The following is a 13270-nucleotide window of genomic DNA, read 5'->3' as shown; positions in this document are numbered from 1 at the left end:
CTTTCACAGGCACTGTCGTATTACCCTTTTTATAAGCGCATTCAGCTCCGTCTTAGTGCTTGTTTTTTGTCCTCATTTGGGAAACTGTTCCCAAATGTTGCAATTCTGAAACGCTTTTCTGAGCTTCTTTAAATTTCCCTTCCTATTCCTGTCCTGTTCAGAAGGACGGAAAGCTATTGCTCTGGGGGCTAAGCCTAAAGGCAGGAACAAAATTGGACTCTGCAGGTTGGACAAAAAATGTTGCTAGTGTCCCCCAGAGGCATGTTATTCCTTCTTAAAGCTTTCCGCTTTCAGAAACAAACTGCACAAACATGAGATCAGAAATCGTGTGCTTGAATTAGCTAGTAAATAATGCTTCCTGGCATCAGCAGCAACAGAATGTAATCATCTTCATTACACAAAGTATGAGACTGTGTTTAGTACCAAATAGCATTTAGTGTTGGCCTCTTGTAAATCAGAGCTATCTCAATGTTAAAAGACAAACACGGATTCAAACTGCAGATTCGGATAATTTGCTCCACCTACTCAAAAGCCAGCTATTTCAGGAGTGAATTTTAGTGATTTACGATCCCATCTCATATTTCCAAAAGGCATTTCTTTACCAGTTTCCAGTTTTTTTCCCATCACTTTGTCTTGTTTAGGTAATACATAAATCTATCAGAAAAGAGCGTCATCTATAACTTCTGAGGCCCCTTAGTGACAAGCCCCATTGTCAAAGGCAGGCACTTTGCCAGGAAACTGTGACTCCCAGAGAGAGTGTGCAAGGTTAGGGGGAAAGTATACTATTGCCAGAGAAACTGTATTCCAAGTGGATTTGTGTGGAACAACAACGATATCCAGTGACTGGTTAAATTAGCCACAGATGTGTTTTCTAGAACGCTGTCCAAGAAGATATACAGTACTTTAAGGGTTGGTTCAGACATAATGATCTTCTGAAGTCAAATCAGATCCAAGCAAAATTGCATTGGTACTAGGGAAGTTTTAAAGGAATTGTGTAATATGATTCAGACAAGTAGATGAATCAGACTGCTGCGAACTAAACAAGGAGCACATCGGTGAGAGATGAGGTAAGACGACTCGCATAGAAGTGTGATAGTTTGATGTTAGCAGTTTGCTGTTAAAATGTGAGCTGTGGCGGATTGACACGGGCAGTTAAACGGGCACGTTATGCCGGCCACCTGCCCAGAATGTGCATGTGGAGGAGAATCTCCCAGTGGTTTCTTTCAGCTTTTCAGAACGTATGAGTGCTTGGTTTTGCACTTGCCGTCTCCATTGCTGTATCGCTGTCCCTGCGCCACTCCTCCTGCACGGCAGTGCTGCCGATTTCAGTTTTAAGAGGATAATTACTCTGCTGAGGGCAATGCACTTATTAAATATTTGGAGAATTTTCACGTACTGAAATCAGAGTACAGTTGAAGGCTCTGGGACTTTTCTCATACAGGAGAGTTTTGTCTCGGCATCACAGCTCGAGCAGTACGTGGGATTTCTGTCCGAGATCGGTGTTGAGAAAGCTCAGCTTCCATCCCGCAGCCGAGTTTTGACTCTTGTTCTTAAAGTTCAGATAAGACAGACGGTGGAGAGAAGTCCTGTTGAATTACAGATCTGCTATATGGTTTAAAGTTCTGGGGAAACATAAGCAGCTTAGTTACTGTAGTAGTTGGAACAGGAAGCAAGAAAAGCTTTTGTTGTATTCTCTGACCTATTTCTTTACCATGTTATTTACTTGAACTAAATTGAATATGGTGTATTAAAATGTTGTCATCAAAAAGGGCCTGGAAGTATTCAGCTTAGATTTTTATTGCAATAAGCATTAATAGTAACAGTGGAATTTAAAAAATAGCAGTTTTGCCGAGGAGCCGCAGGGGATTTATAAATAAAAAGAACAATTTTCACAATAGAAATAGCATATTCTTGTGGATGAAAATTTATCTCAGTCGCTGTTTGTCAGAGCTTTATTAAATGTTTTTAACGCTATTGGTGTAAATGTGGAAACGGATCTGTTTAGGTTTGCTTTGAATTTCCAGATACAGTTCCAAAGAAGGCTCAAATGCTGTGAATTTATTCGCAGAAATGTTATTTTCTTTTCCTTTCCTTGTTACCTCTTTGTAAAAATTTGTTTTAATCAAGCAAATTGTATTGCTTCCCATCCTCTGCTTCCAGTTTCCTCTCACTTGAGCTCTGAATTCTGCTTCAGGAGATTTTGCACTTCTATTCTTAGGAATTTTGGCAGGTCACATGCAAAGCCGTGTGTGTGTGTGCATGCATGCGTGTATGTCTTTAGACAGCATACCAATAATTAGAATAATCCTGCAAAGTCATGGCTTTGCTTCAGGAGAACTCATGGCAAAACGTGAAACATGCCTCTGTTTTCAGGTATATTTTCTGATTTTGACCTAAGAGAGCCAGACATCCTGACAGCTGGCAGAACGCGTTTGTTCTAAAATGTGATTATTTTGAAAATGCTTATACCTATGGCTTTATTTCTTCTCTCTTTTACAGGGTCTTTGTAAACAGAAGTTTAGCCATGGAAAAGATAAAGTGCTTTGGTTTTGATATGGATTATACACTTGCTGGTGAGTATCTTCTTAATTTTTTTTGTCATTGACTTAGTTTGGAATATTGCCTCTTGTTGAGCAAAAACCAGTTACTGGTTGGGCTACTCCAGTTAGCAGGTGCTTCTTCTATTAGCAAATATATCATTCACTATTCATTGCACTTTCATTTTAGGTGTTTCCCTTAAATTTATTACCTACAAGCTGTATTTGGTCACAAGCCATGTTGCTGTAGTACAGTTTCAAGTGATTATGTGTGTCAAGGAAACCAAAGCTTAATAAGTCTAATTGCTTCCTTAGATTCCACTATATTTTGATATTGCCCCCGGTGCAAGCTTGGCTTTAAATAACGAGGTGGTTTCTTTTCTCCTTGGTGCCTATGGCAGGCTACACCTTCAGCTAGCAGGTTCTCCTGTGTCCTGGGAGGGTCATTTTTGAACAGGTTTTCCTCTTTCCCACTCCTCGGTTGGCCACATCAGTGACTCATTTTGAGAAGAGGGAAGGCAGGGGGAGTGTCTCGTGTCAGCTGAACAAGTTAATTTAGAAAGCTTTGCCCATTCTTTATGGCAGATAGGCTTTGGGAGGTTGCATAAGACCTTTTAGTTTCATAAAATTTTTTGCATGACTTCTCCATTTTTCAAATACTCGACAAGCAAGTTCTCTGAGACTTTTGATGAAGGGGGGGTAAAGTTACCATTTTCTGCATAACCAGACTTGCATGATACGTATTTTAAGGAAGGAAGAGATAAAAAGCCCACTTCCACTTTCCTAGGTTATAGTATCACACAGGCTGTAACCAAGGATGTCACGTACAGTCCTGCCTCCTTTCTCATTACCACTTCCAAGGTTGTGGATAAAAAGTTCCTATCACCCTTGATATTTCAGTTTAGAATTGTTGTGAATATAAACTGCAAAAATGTGAGGTAGAGTGTCAGGGTCACCTAGTAATAGGTTAATGCAGCATGTCAGCTATGGTCATCTAGTTACTGTGTCTACTGAGAAGGAATGAGAGATAAGTAATGTGGCTAGGGACAGTGTGAGGGCACAGGAGCCGGGGTCAGTGGCTAAGCGAAGTGCCGGAAGGTTTCCATGTGCTCATAGTTCAACACAATGCTGCAAGGAGTAGTTTTGGAGGCTGTGGCAGGTAATTGCAGTTTATATTCAGATCACTTGCTTTTGTTCTTTTAAGCAGTTATCCATGAGGCAGTAGTTACATATAAAAGGTTTGGTTGTTCAACACCTTTTTTATACATCTGTTTAAAGTTCCTGCCACTTTTTAAGTCATGAAGTGTATTGTTGTTAATCTGTGCTGGATCTGACTGCAGGCGCGTGTTTTCAGTGTTTGTGTTTCCCAGCTGTGACAGCCTTGTGGCAGTGCCTTTAAGGAGCGCAAAACAGTTGTTCAAGAACACATGCTTAAAAAAAAAAAAAGTTGTGGGTTTCACTTCCGTAGTGGAAAAACTTCCGTGCCTTTCGCAAACTGGCGGCATTTCCCAAGGACTCAGGTGATCCCAGTGGGGCTGGCGTGGATCATGAAGCGTGTTGCTAACTTTCATCCTGACAGAAGGAGAGCTTCAGCACTATCCTCACTTCTCCAACTGTTCATTTTACTCAAGTGTTGCTTATTCCTGTAAACAGAGAGCAAATGTGTTGTTATCGACAAAACGATGCTTTGTTTGATGAGAGGAAAAAATGCGAATGTTTCAAGCATCCTAAAACAGTACCCAGAGACATGGAAACCTGGCGCTTCCAAGGCCGGAAGATCACAGTGCTACAGTTAAGCAGGCAAAGTCAGTGTGTTCAGGGGAGTTGAGTGACAGGGTATGGTGCAGAAAAAGAAATGAGATGTGGTCCGAGCAGAAAACTGGAAGTCTGGACTGCTCTGGGGTAAGCTGCTGTCCTATGACTTCTTCTGCGGTACAACAGAGATAATAGCTGCAGATCATTTTACAAGGAGTTGTGAGAATGTAATTAGGTTGGAAAGCCTTTTGCAGATGAAAAGCATTATGCCTGGTAAGTACTATTTCCCTTTTTTTTCACTGGACGGGGAAATTAACATACAAAATTACCTGTTTGTCTTCTTATGTCTCAGAGTCATCCTTTATTCTCCATGTGGGCTTTTGTAATCTGACCATCATTTGCTGTATCTGTCGTACACAAGAAAAATTACTTACTCGTTGCAGGGGCTTTAAAGAGTGTAGTGGTAGAATATGATTATGATTATAATTAATTAATTGGAAATTATAATGAAGAAGTGGGGCAAGTGAAGTATTACATTAGTATGTTGTAGTGCATTCATTAGACCCTGTCATGTTTTCTGTCTGGGCACTTTATCCCTTACACACTCTTTCACATGGACATGCTACTGTCTAGATTAAAAAAGAAAAAACAATGTAAAAGGCTAGTTTATCTGTAATTTAACATCTGGAACTGGTATCTGCATACCAGATGGTGCATGCTGAGCAGAAGCCTTTTGGACACCATTCAAGATACATAAATAGACCAAGGAAGAACGGAAGCACCTCCAGTGTCATCAGCGCCTTACCTGGTTTTCTGCATTTTTACTTTCAGATATTGCTAAGTCACTTTTCTGTAAAGTTGTTTAAAAATATCCCAAGCACAATCTTCATATTCAATGACTGAAGGCAGTCAGAGCCATTGATCCTGCCAAAAACTATATGCCACATCCTTTCCCCACTCTCTGTCATGAACTTTCACATCAGAAATAAACTGATGACATTCATCCCATAGCTGACAGTCATACACTTTGACATCTCAGAAGAATTATTATTTTGGAACACCTTGAATTACCTATCTTGTGAAGAGGAGTCTGTGGTGTCAGTAAAAGAAAACACATTGTCACTCTTCTCTCTTCCTTCTTCCCAAATCAGTGGCTACTGGTAACACCAAAAGTCTTGATTAGGAGGTGGTTCAGTACCAGAGAAATCAGAATTGCTTGACTTATTTTGAACTTTAGAAGCCTGAGTCAGTTTTGTTCTTGTACTTCATGAGTTTAAGGACACAAACCTACTTACAACAACGCTGTTTTCTGTCTAGAAGAATCTAATTTTGGTAGGGACGTGGCATTTCCATTTTGAGGTATATTGTACCAGCTACTACACGCATACTGCAGTGATCATGTGTTCTATTGCTAGCATGACTGAGAATGTCAGCTTGCCAACTGACAGCATTTTTAGTATCATCGTGTTACATTGCACATAAAATACGATTTCATGCATTGTTTTATAGGGTAGTATTTCTTAGCCTTATTAAATTAAAGGACCACTTAACTCAGAATTGAAAAAATCCAAGGCTGTCTGATACAGCATTGTCACAGTGATTTTGTTTGCTTTCAAGTCAAAATTAGGTTAAACTTTGAATTCTTGTTAATAACGTCTATGTTCTCTCATTGTGTTTGTCTCTTTCCTTGCATAGGGTTGAGAAATACTGTTAATGGGCAAACAAACCTTTTTGTCTTGAAGAAAAGAGCCTGAAGGTTTTAGCCTTCTCTTCTGAGAAATTATGAACATTAAATTGCTGAATTTGTAGCCACTGTGATTACAGCTAGAATTAATTTGACTGCTGGGAGCTCAAATTAAAATGAAAGCAAATTGAAATAACTCTCACAGGTTTTAGATTCCTTGTTTTCCCATCAAGGATTGCTGTTGCATCCTCATGGGGTGAATAAGATCTCCTACATGTATGGAAACTTCCAGGTCTCCCTAGGTTTATGTGCTGGATACACTAATACTGGAGGCTCAGAAATCTGTGTTGTATATGAAGCTGACTGTCCCCTTCCTATTCAATCCATTTGGTTCGCTTGTGTTAGTGAATCACATTTAGTACATAAAAGAATGTTTCTTTTAAGCTAGATGTTATTGGGAGGAAAGTCGAAGGAGCAGGAAGAACAGCAGGGTTTGACTGGTTTGTGTGCATAGTTAAATAGTTTCTGCTTAAAATCTTGGAGGGCTTGACGCAAGCAAGAGTCATCAGCTATTTCAGCCCTTGCTGTTAGCAGAGGTTAAGACGAGTTTCTGTGATGTTACGCAGCCGTCACCCCAGCAGCCCTTCGTTCTCTGCCGCTGACCTTGCTGCCTGCCAGCCAGGGAGCGAGGCCCGTGCCGATTCCCCAGGGTTCCCTTGCTCCTTGGAAAGCGACGGTGTTACACCAGGATCTGCAAATACCTGCGAAGGGCTGCACTTGCTCTCAGGGCAGAACTAAGAATTTTTGAAAAATTCCTGTTTAAATCCTTAAGTTAGAGATATTTGAGGGTCCTTTTGTAGTGCATTTTTGTTTGCTAAATAGCAGTTTCTTTTATTATCTGAATGATTCATCTCTGCTTATTCATCCTGACTGGCTAGAAGACCAGTAGTCAGTAACAATTCTGGTCTGCCTTCCTGTTTTACTAGTACTGTCAAAACTGCTCATGCTTTGGTAAAGGAAAATGTTGCATGTAATCCAAAAGAATCACAGCCTTCTCTGTTTTGTATTTACTGCAAACTGCAGGAAGAAAGATAAAGGTGTGTTAGTAGAGAATCTTCACTGCAACACTCACCCGAGACTAGGAGTTGGTGGTGCCTGTTGGAAATGCAGCAGAGATTGGTTTCACAGAGCATTTTATTTGGCTGCTTCCTTCTCAGTGTGAGCTACACTTGTAATTAGTAGGTCTGGATCCAAGTAATGCAGGAGGCCTTGGCATTACTAGGTCTTAAATGGGACAGGTTGCACAATGAGGTGATGGATAGATGTCCCTTGACAGGAGCAGGGCTAAAGCAATGGGGTTCTCAAACTGGCTGTAATTTCACACTGGGCCATTGGCAGATGGAGAGGGAATTAGTAAGAATTACAAACTCAATTGTGCTTGAAAAGATTCCTCTGTGACTACTCTCGTTCTCCAAAAGTTACAGCCTTGTTGAAAGTTTTATCTTCTATCTCTGAGGTAGATAAGATGTAATATCAGCAGGCAGGATGCTTTCATTTGGAATGCTTTTCCTGTACTTAAATCACTGCTGCTTCCACGTTCTCTAGAAATCAATAATAAAATCATCATTGGCTGCTGAAAACTGTTTCAATAAAAAAGAAACGGAAATGAGGCTTGAAAAATACTGGTTTTATTGTGTGCAAATATGATTAATACAACATAATACATACATACAGCTTGTGTCATGGAAACATTGCCAACTTAATGGCAAGATTTGGTGCACTGTGAAGATTTAATTGCAAAATTGCTTATGCTTTCAGCTGTAGCATTTCCCTTCTCATCACATGGGAAAAGACATGGGAAAGACAGCTTTAGTCTTTCCCAACTTACTCCAAAGTGCAACATGCATAAACAGGTTTTGCCCCTTCCTCAAGTAGGCGTTTGTGTCTAAGCCATCCTTGCAGTTTGGAGGAGAGGGAAATTTTTCACACCCACATCTTGTTTTTGAAATGTTTTTCTTTACCTGTTGACTCTGGAAAAGATACACTCAACCAGAAGGTAGAATTGGCTTGTTGCTGCGTGTGATCTGGGAGAAAAGGTGGCAGCTGAATTGAGAACTGGTTCTTCAATCGATCTAGTATTTTTACTATAGCTGAGTTGTATCAGTTTTCTGTGTTTCAGTTTCCACAACTGAGAAATGGGACTAATGAATTTGTACCTTGTATAAAAAATTTCTGGATTGCACAGATGAAAAACAAAGTATAAATGTGGGAGTTTTATACATGAAAGATTGAACTGAATACTTAAAAAAAGCTGCTGAGCTTGTAATGTAAACAACTGCAAAGAAATATTTGTTTTGTTCAGATACTGTTATTGTATGTTTATTGGTACTGGACTCCCAATACAAATGTTCTAACGAGGCTCTCCTGCTTAGGTTAAAGGTTTGTGTTCAGTTTCATCATGATGTAAGGACTACAGGCTTTGAGGCTCTTTTGGGGTGGTACTAAGCAGTTTTGCTTTTTTCCCAGTTCTCTGGATAATACAATTCTTTGTGTCATACAGAAATAGTATGGTGGCTAGAGAAGGGAATTGGTAAATGTGACAACAGTAGCCTTCAAACTGTCCTAACAAAAAATGAGAGATGCCTTGACTACTGCACATCTGCTGTCTGCATTTTCACATTTGCATGTTTCCAGTTTAACAGGTGCAGATTTTGCAGATTTCAGAGGCTGGTTTAGCCGTTAGTGTTTTGAAGTTAAAGGCAGATGGAGAAGCTAAATTGTTCCTAGTATGCTTTGAGCTGGATGTTTTTTCAAATACCAGTGCAGTGCTTGAGTGGCTATTGTTCCTGCTCTCTTTGTGTTGCTGCTCTTCGGAGTTTGACCATTTAAAGCTGTGTAACGAGCAAGCCGAGGTCTGGAGCTGTGGGATCTCACATGCTGGCATTGGGAATGAGGAGTGGAGAAAGCATGTGTTGCTTGCTCTGTCCCAGTAAATCACCATCTGACACACTGCTAATCTGCTATCTGTGGATTCTTGAAGAATCAAGAGGGTTAGAAGCTGCTGAAAGGACAAGTCTTCACAGTGTAAGGATGATTTCAAAAGCTGCTATATTCTGTTTTCTTGCGCTTAAAAACATGAGAATAACACCAAGCTGGGTCAGCAGGCTGTTAGTATACCAATGGCCAGTTCTTCTCTTTGCCAGACAGATGGAAATATGGAGGTATTTTTCACTCTAATAGACCCCCTTATCTAGTAATCTTAATACCACAACAGAAGTACTATTAAGTCGCAAATACCCTTGTGATGACGCAAACAGCTTACTCTGTAGGAGGAACCAAAGCTGAGAGTACAGAAGGCTTTAACTCTGAGATCATATGTGTGTTACTGCTTTGTGAATGTCTTATTTTAGCACACTACAGAAAAACTTATGTATGTGGCTTATTGACAGCACTGGCACTTGTGCTACATATAAGCCCAGGTGCACACTGTTAAACAAATGTGTAGCTTTTGAGGCTCACTCTCTTAAGTGAATATGGAGAGAAATAAGAAGCTGGATCTGTTTGGACACTGATACACCTGAATAATGCCTTAGATATAGTGTATAAATAGCTACTATACCTTTAAGTCATTTTCTTTTTATTTCTAGATGCTAGCAAATTGTGTTTGAACATGAAGCCCATGCAACTATTTCTTCCCTGTTCAGAAGTCTTCATTGAAGAGCTAAACCCATATTTTGGCACAGTAGTTTGTTTCCATGGAAATGCAGGGATATTTCCAGTATGGGATTATGACTCCCAGTGGGCTGTATCTGAGAGAGGTAAATTGTGAAGGCCACTTGTTAAGCACAAAAAAAGATTCTCTTGTGTCAGGGAAACCATAAAAAATTCCTACAAAAGAACAGGTGACTGTGTAGTCATCTTTAAAATATTATTCCAGTGCAAAGGAATGTTATGCGAACTATTAAAATAGACAAACTAAAGTTTCCTTGAAATGCAGAGTCTGTCTGAATTGCTTCTCTCAACATGCAAAATGTGACCTCAGTGCTGCTGTTGTTACCTCAAGCCATGCATTTTTATTCAGCAGAAGAAATCTTTCCAACACTAAGCTGTGTTTTGCCAGCCTCTGAGGCATATCCAAACAGCCCAAATCTTTGTTACATCGAAGGCAAACAAAGTGCAGCAGCAGAAAGCTAAAAATATCTGGAATTTACCAATGAGAGCACTAATATGCCTGCTTTGGGAAGAGTTAAAGCTGATGATACTTGACAACACTTTTGTTTTAAAAACAAGTAGAAACACAGCACTAAAAACAACCTGAAGTGTAGACCCAGCAATTCAGCGCCAAGCTGAACATGCAATACTGTGTCAGTCCTTGAAGCAACAACAAATCCTGTCTTTACAGATCCTTTTAGCATGCAGAGTGGGAGAATACGAGCTGATATGGTTCCAGGTTAGAGGTTTTAGAGCTGAAAGCTGTGCTGTGCACTTGGGGATGTTTGCAGGAGCATTAGAGGTAAGGAATTTTCCATCGCTCTCAGGCTGCAGAGTGGGTGCATAGCTGCTTTATGGGCACTGCTGCAGTTGGGGACTGCAGAGCCTTTTTGCTTCTCTGTGGGTGTGTGCTGGTTTCCACCCAGAACCCTGTATTTGGCGTTGTCAGAAAAGGGTGCTGGGGAGCCACTGAGGCTCAGATCCAAAAGATTCAACCCTCTGATGATTAGTGACTCTTGCCTTGCTTCCTGTTATCAGATTTACTGTCAAAAACATCTGTGGCCGCAAGAGGCTTAGTGCAAGATCTGGCTGTTCACGCAGGCAGAGCAGCTTGTGTGTTAAGCATACGAAAATATCCTGGGACGCACCTGGAGGTTTTGTCAAGGTCTTGTTTGCTGACCACTACAAACACATAATTTCTAGTGAAATAGAAAAGGTACATTAAATATTGAAGTGTGCTTAAAGCTCAGCTTTGTCTTACTGCACAGAACACTTCTGTGTTTGAAAAGGTTTCTTTGGGTAAATGAAAATTGTGATCAATATGGCAGCAGTTTCTTCTCATTTCAGATTGAAAAATTGGGTGAATTCAAAGAAACAAAACATACTGTTGCTACCCATTTTGTTTGTTTGGTACTAGGAAAACTCAATTTAAATATAGGCTGAAATACTACAATTCTGCTTTGCATAATACAGTGCATTTTTATTTGTGGTCTAGTGGTTAAAATCAAAACCCAAGAGTCAAGAGGACTGGGGTCTGTTCCTGGCTGTTTTTCAACTTGTTTTGACCGTAGACAAATCCTTTATGGTCACAGTTCAGCCGAGTCCATAAACAAATGGCAAGTCAGTGATTCAACACGTTCCTAATTGAAAACATATGAGTTGTCCCATGGGTTTCATTTGGGGTTTTTTGTGGTTACAATTAGGCACGTTTACCACTTCGTCAGTTTGTTTACAGGCACTGAGCTCCCAGGTCAGCACAGCACAAACGTGCACGACTCCATTGCCCTGCACACAGGGAGGCACATAGCAGGCATGTGTTTACGTGGGCAGAGATGAACTGAAACCAGTGCTGTATGCAACCAGGGCTTTAAACAGGATTGTCTGTTTTTCCCTTTGTGTCCGGCGAGGATGCTGTGAAGTGAAATGTCTGCAGCGGCTGTGGCAGAAGTTGAGGTAACACCTGATGGGTCTTTGGAAAGAGAAATGCAAGGCAAGGGGAGCTGGAGGTTTGTGCTTACCCCCAGCTCCTGGGATTGCCAAGCCAGCTGAGCATGTTTTTATGGAGGCTCCTGCAGTACAGGTACTTCTGCAGGGTTTCCAGTTCTCATGGAAAAGAAAATCCTCTGCTGTGTTTCCAGTGCAAAATGGCAGCACCCTGCCAGGCTGTGCAAGCCAGGAGTGAGTCTGGGCTCCCATCGGAGCTGAGCAGTCTGACTCCGCTGTCAAAACCGAAGGGAAGCTAACACCCAGGTGTGAAACTCAAACATGACATTTCAGAGTCCTTCCTGTGTAAATAATGAATTATTTTAACATAGAGAGCAGCATAGCTTGAAACGTTACCGTTTCAGTGACAGTGCCTGACAACACCTCCCCTGGCTAGAAAAGACCCCGTAACACAGAAGCTGAAGTCATTGGTATTCTAGAGCATAAATCCTCTTCCTTTCTAATTATAGATGAAAATTGGCATTGCTCTTTAACGGGTTATGAAGATAATAGATACCCTGAAAGGAGGGTCAGCATATAGAGGTCAGATAGCATTCTTCACTACCTGGTTACTTCGGGGGATCCTTAGACATCTGGCCCTACAGCTGAGACAAACTTTCCTCAAACTATGGCAGTGTGTGAAATGCCTGCCCAACACTTACTAGTGTGTTTAATTGGTATTGTTGCTTCAGTGGGGTTTATTTTTTAATTAAGTCCAGTGTCCCAAACATCTCCAGGATTGGTCACTCACTGTTTCCCTCTAGATTCTCAGCTGGAGTTGCAGGTTGGATGATCAGAAGTCCCAGGGAATGAGTATTTGGTGCTGGCGTGAAACGGTCAGCGGTCTGGTTGGTCGTGGAGGGGTGACTGTCACAGACATCCTGGTGGTAGCTGGCACTAAATGCCCAGCTTTGGGGCTGTGTGCAGAGGAGATGTTGACAGAATGGAGAGCTCTGGGGATAGATCTATCCTATTTTGGGACACTAGTCTAGGATCTCATTTGATAGACATTGTTGAGGCAGGATACATAGATACTTGTACTGTTATAGGGGATGGGGTTCTAAAAGGGGATCTTAGTCCTCAAGGCTTTAACTAAGCACTTTTCGTCAGCACAACATTGATACAAATGTATTTCTAATACATACTTGCATTATTTATTTGTGGTGCAATTCAGAATATGGATCAACATTTAAAATGAGCAGCACTTTGATCCTGCTTTTTATGTCAGGTTTGTGTAATTTCAGAAATGTATTTGCACAAGCTTAATTATGCATATTGTGCCTGAGACGTATATAAATCTGAATACTAGCTACCCACCTGTCCATATATGTCCCTAATTGCCTGATTTGCATGCCTTACTCATGGGGAATAAGCAGCAACTGAAATAACCTGTTTCTAGTTATTTTACTTTCATTTCTTCAAGGCTTAACACAAAGTAATTGGGCTGCATTTCCTGTGCTTCAGAGGAAAGGCTAAACCCCTTGCATTATCTGTCCACCTTTTGGCTTATTTGTCTTTGTGTGAACCCAGATAGCAGATAAAATTTCTGAAGATTGAGTGTTTGTTAAAGCTTTTTGCAACCCTTTGGAGGAGGTCATCA

General features: G+C 40.8%; 1 protein-coding gene across 3 annotated transcripts in view; it reads left to right on the top strand.

Moving 5' to 3' along the window:
* The window catches only part of NT5C2 (5'-nucleotidase, cytosolic II), a 63086-nt gene that overhangs the window by 29600 nt on the left and 20216 nt on the right, over window positions 1-13270 (top strand). For 2 of the 3 annotated variants that reach the window (XM_076338934.1, XM_076338936.1), the window contains one exon: window positions 2500-2573. In XM_076338934.1, coding sequence (XP_076195049.1) covers window positions 2500-2573 — 74 coding nt within the window. Of the gene's footprint in view, window positions 1-1043; window positions 1068-2499; window positions 2574-13270 lie in introns of those variants that run through there. The other variant, XM_076338935.1, reaches the window with a different exon arrangement.

Source organism: Aptenodytes patagonicus, chromosome 5 (genome assembly GCF_965638725.1).
Source record: "Aptenodytes patagonicus chromosome 5, bAptPat1.pri.cur, whole genome shotgun sequence".
NCBI lineage: Eukaryota > Metazoa > Chordata > Aves > Sphenisciformes > Spheniscidae > Aptenodytes > Aptenodytes patagonicus.
Note: the sequence above shows the minus strand (reverse complement) of the source record. Positions and strands in the feature narration are given on the sequence as shown.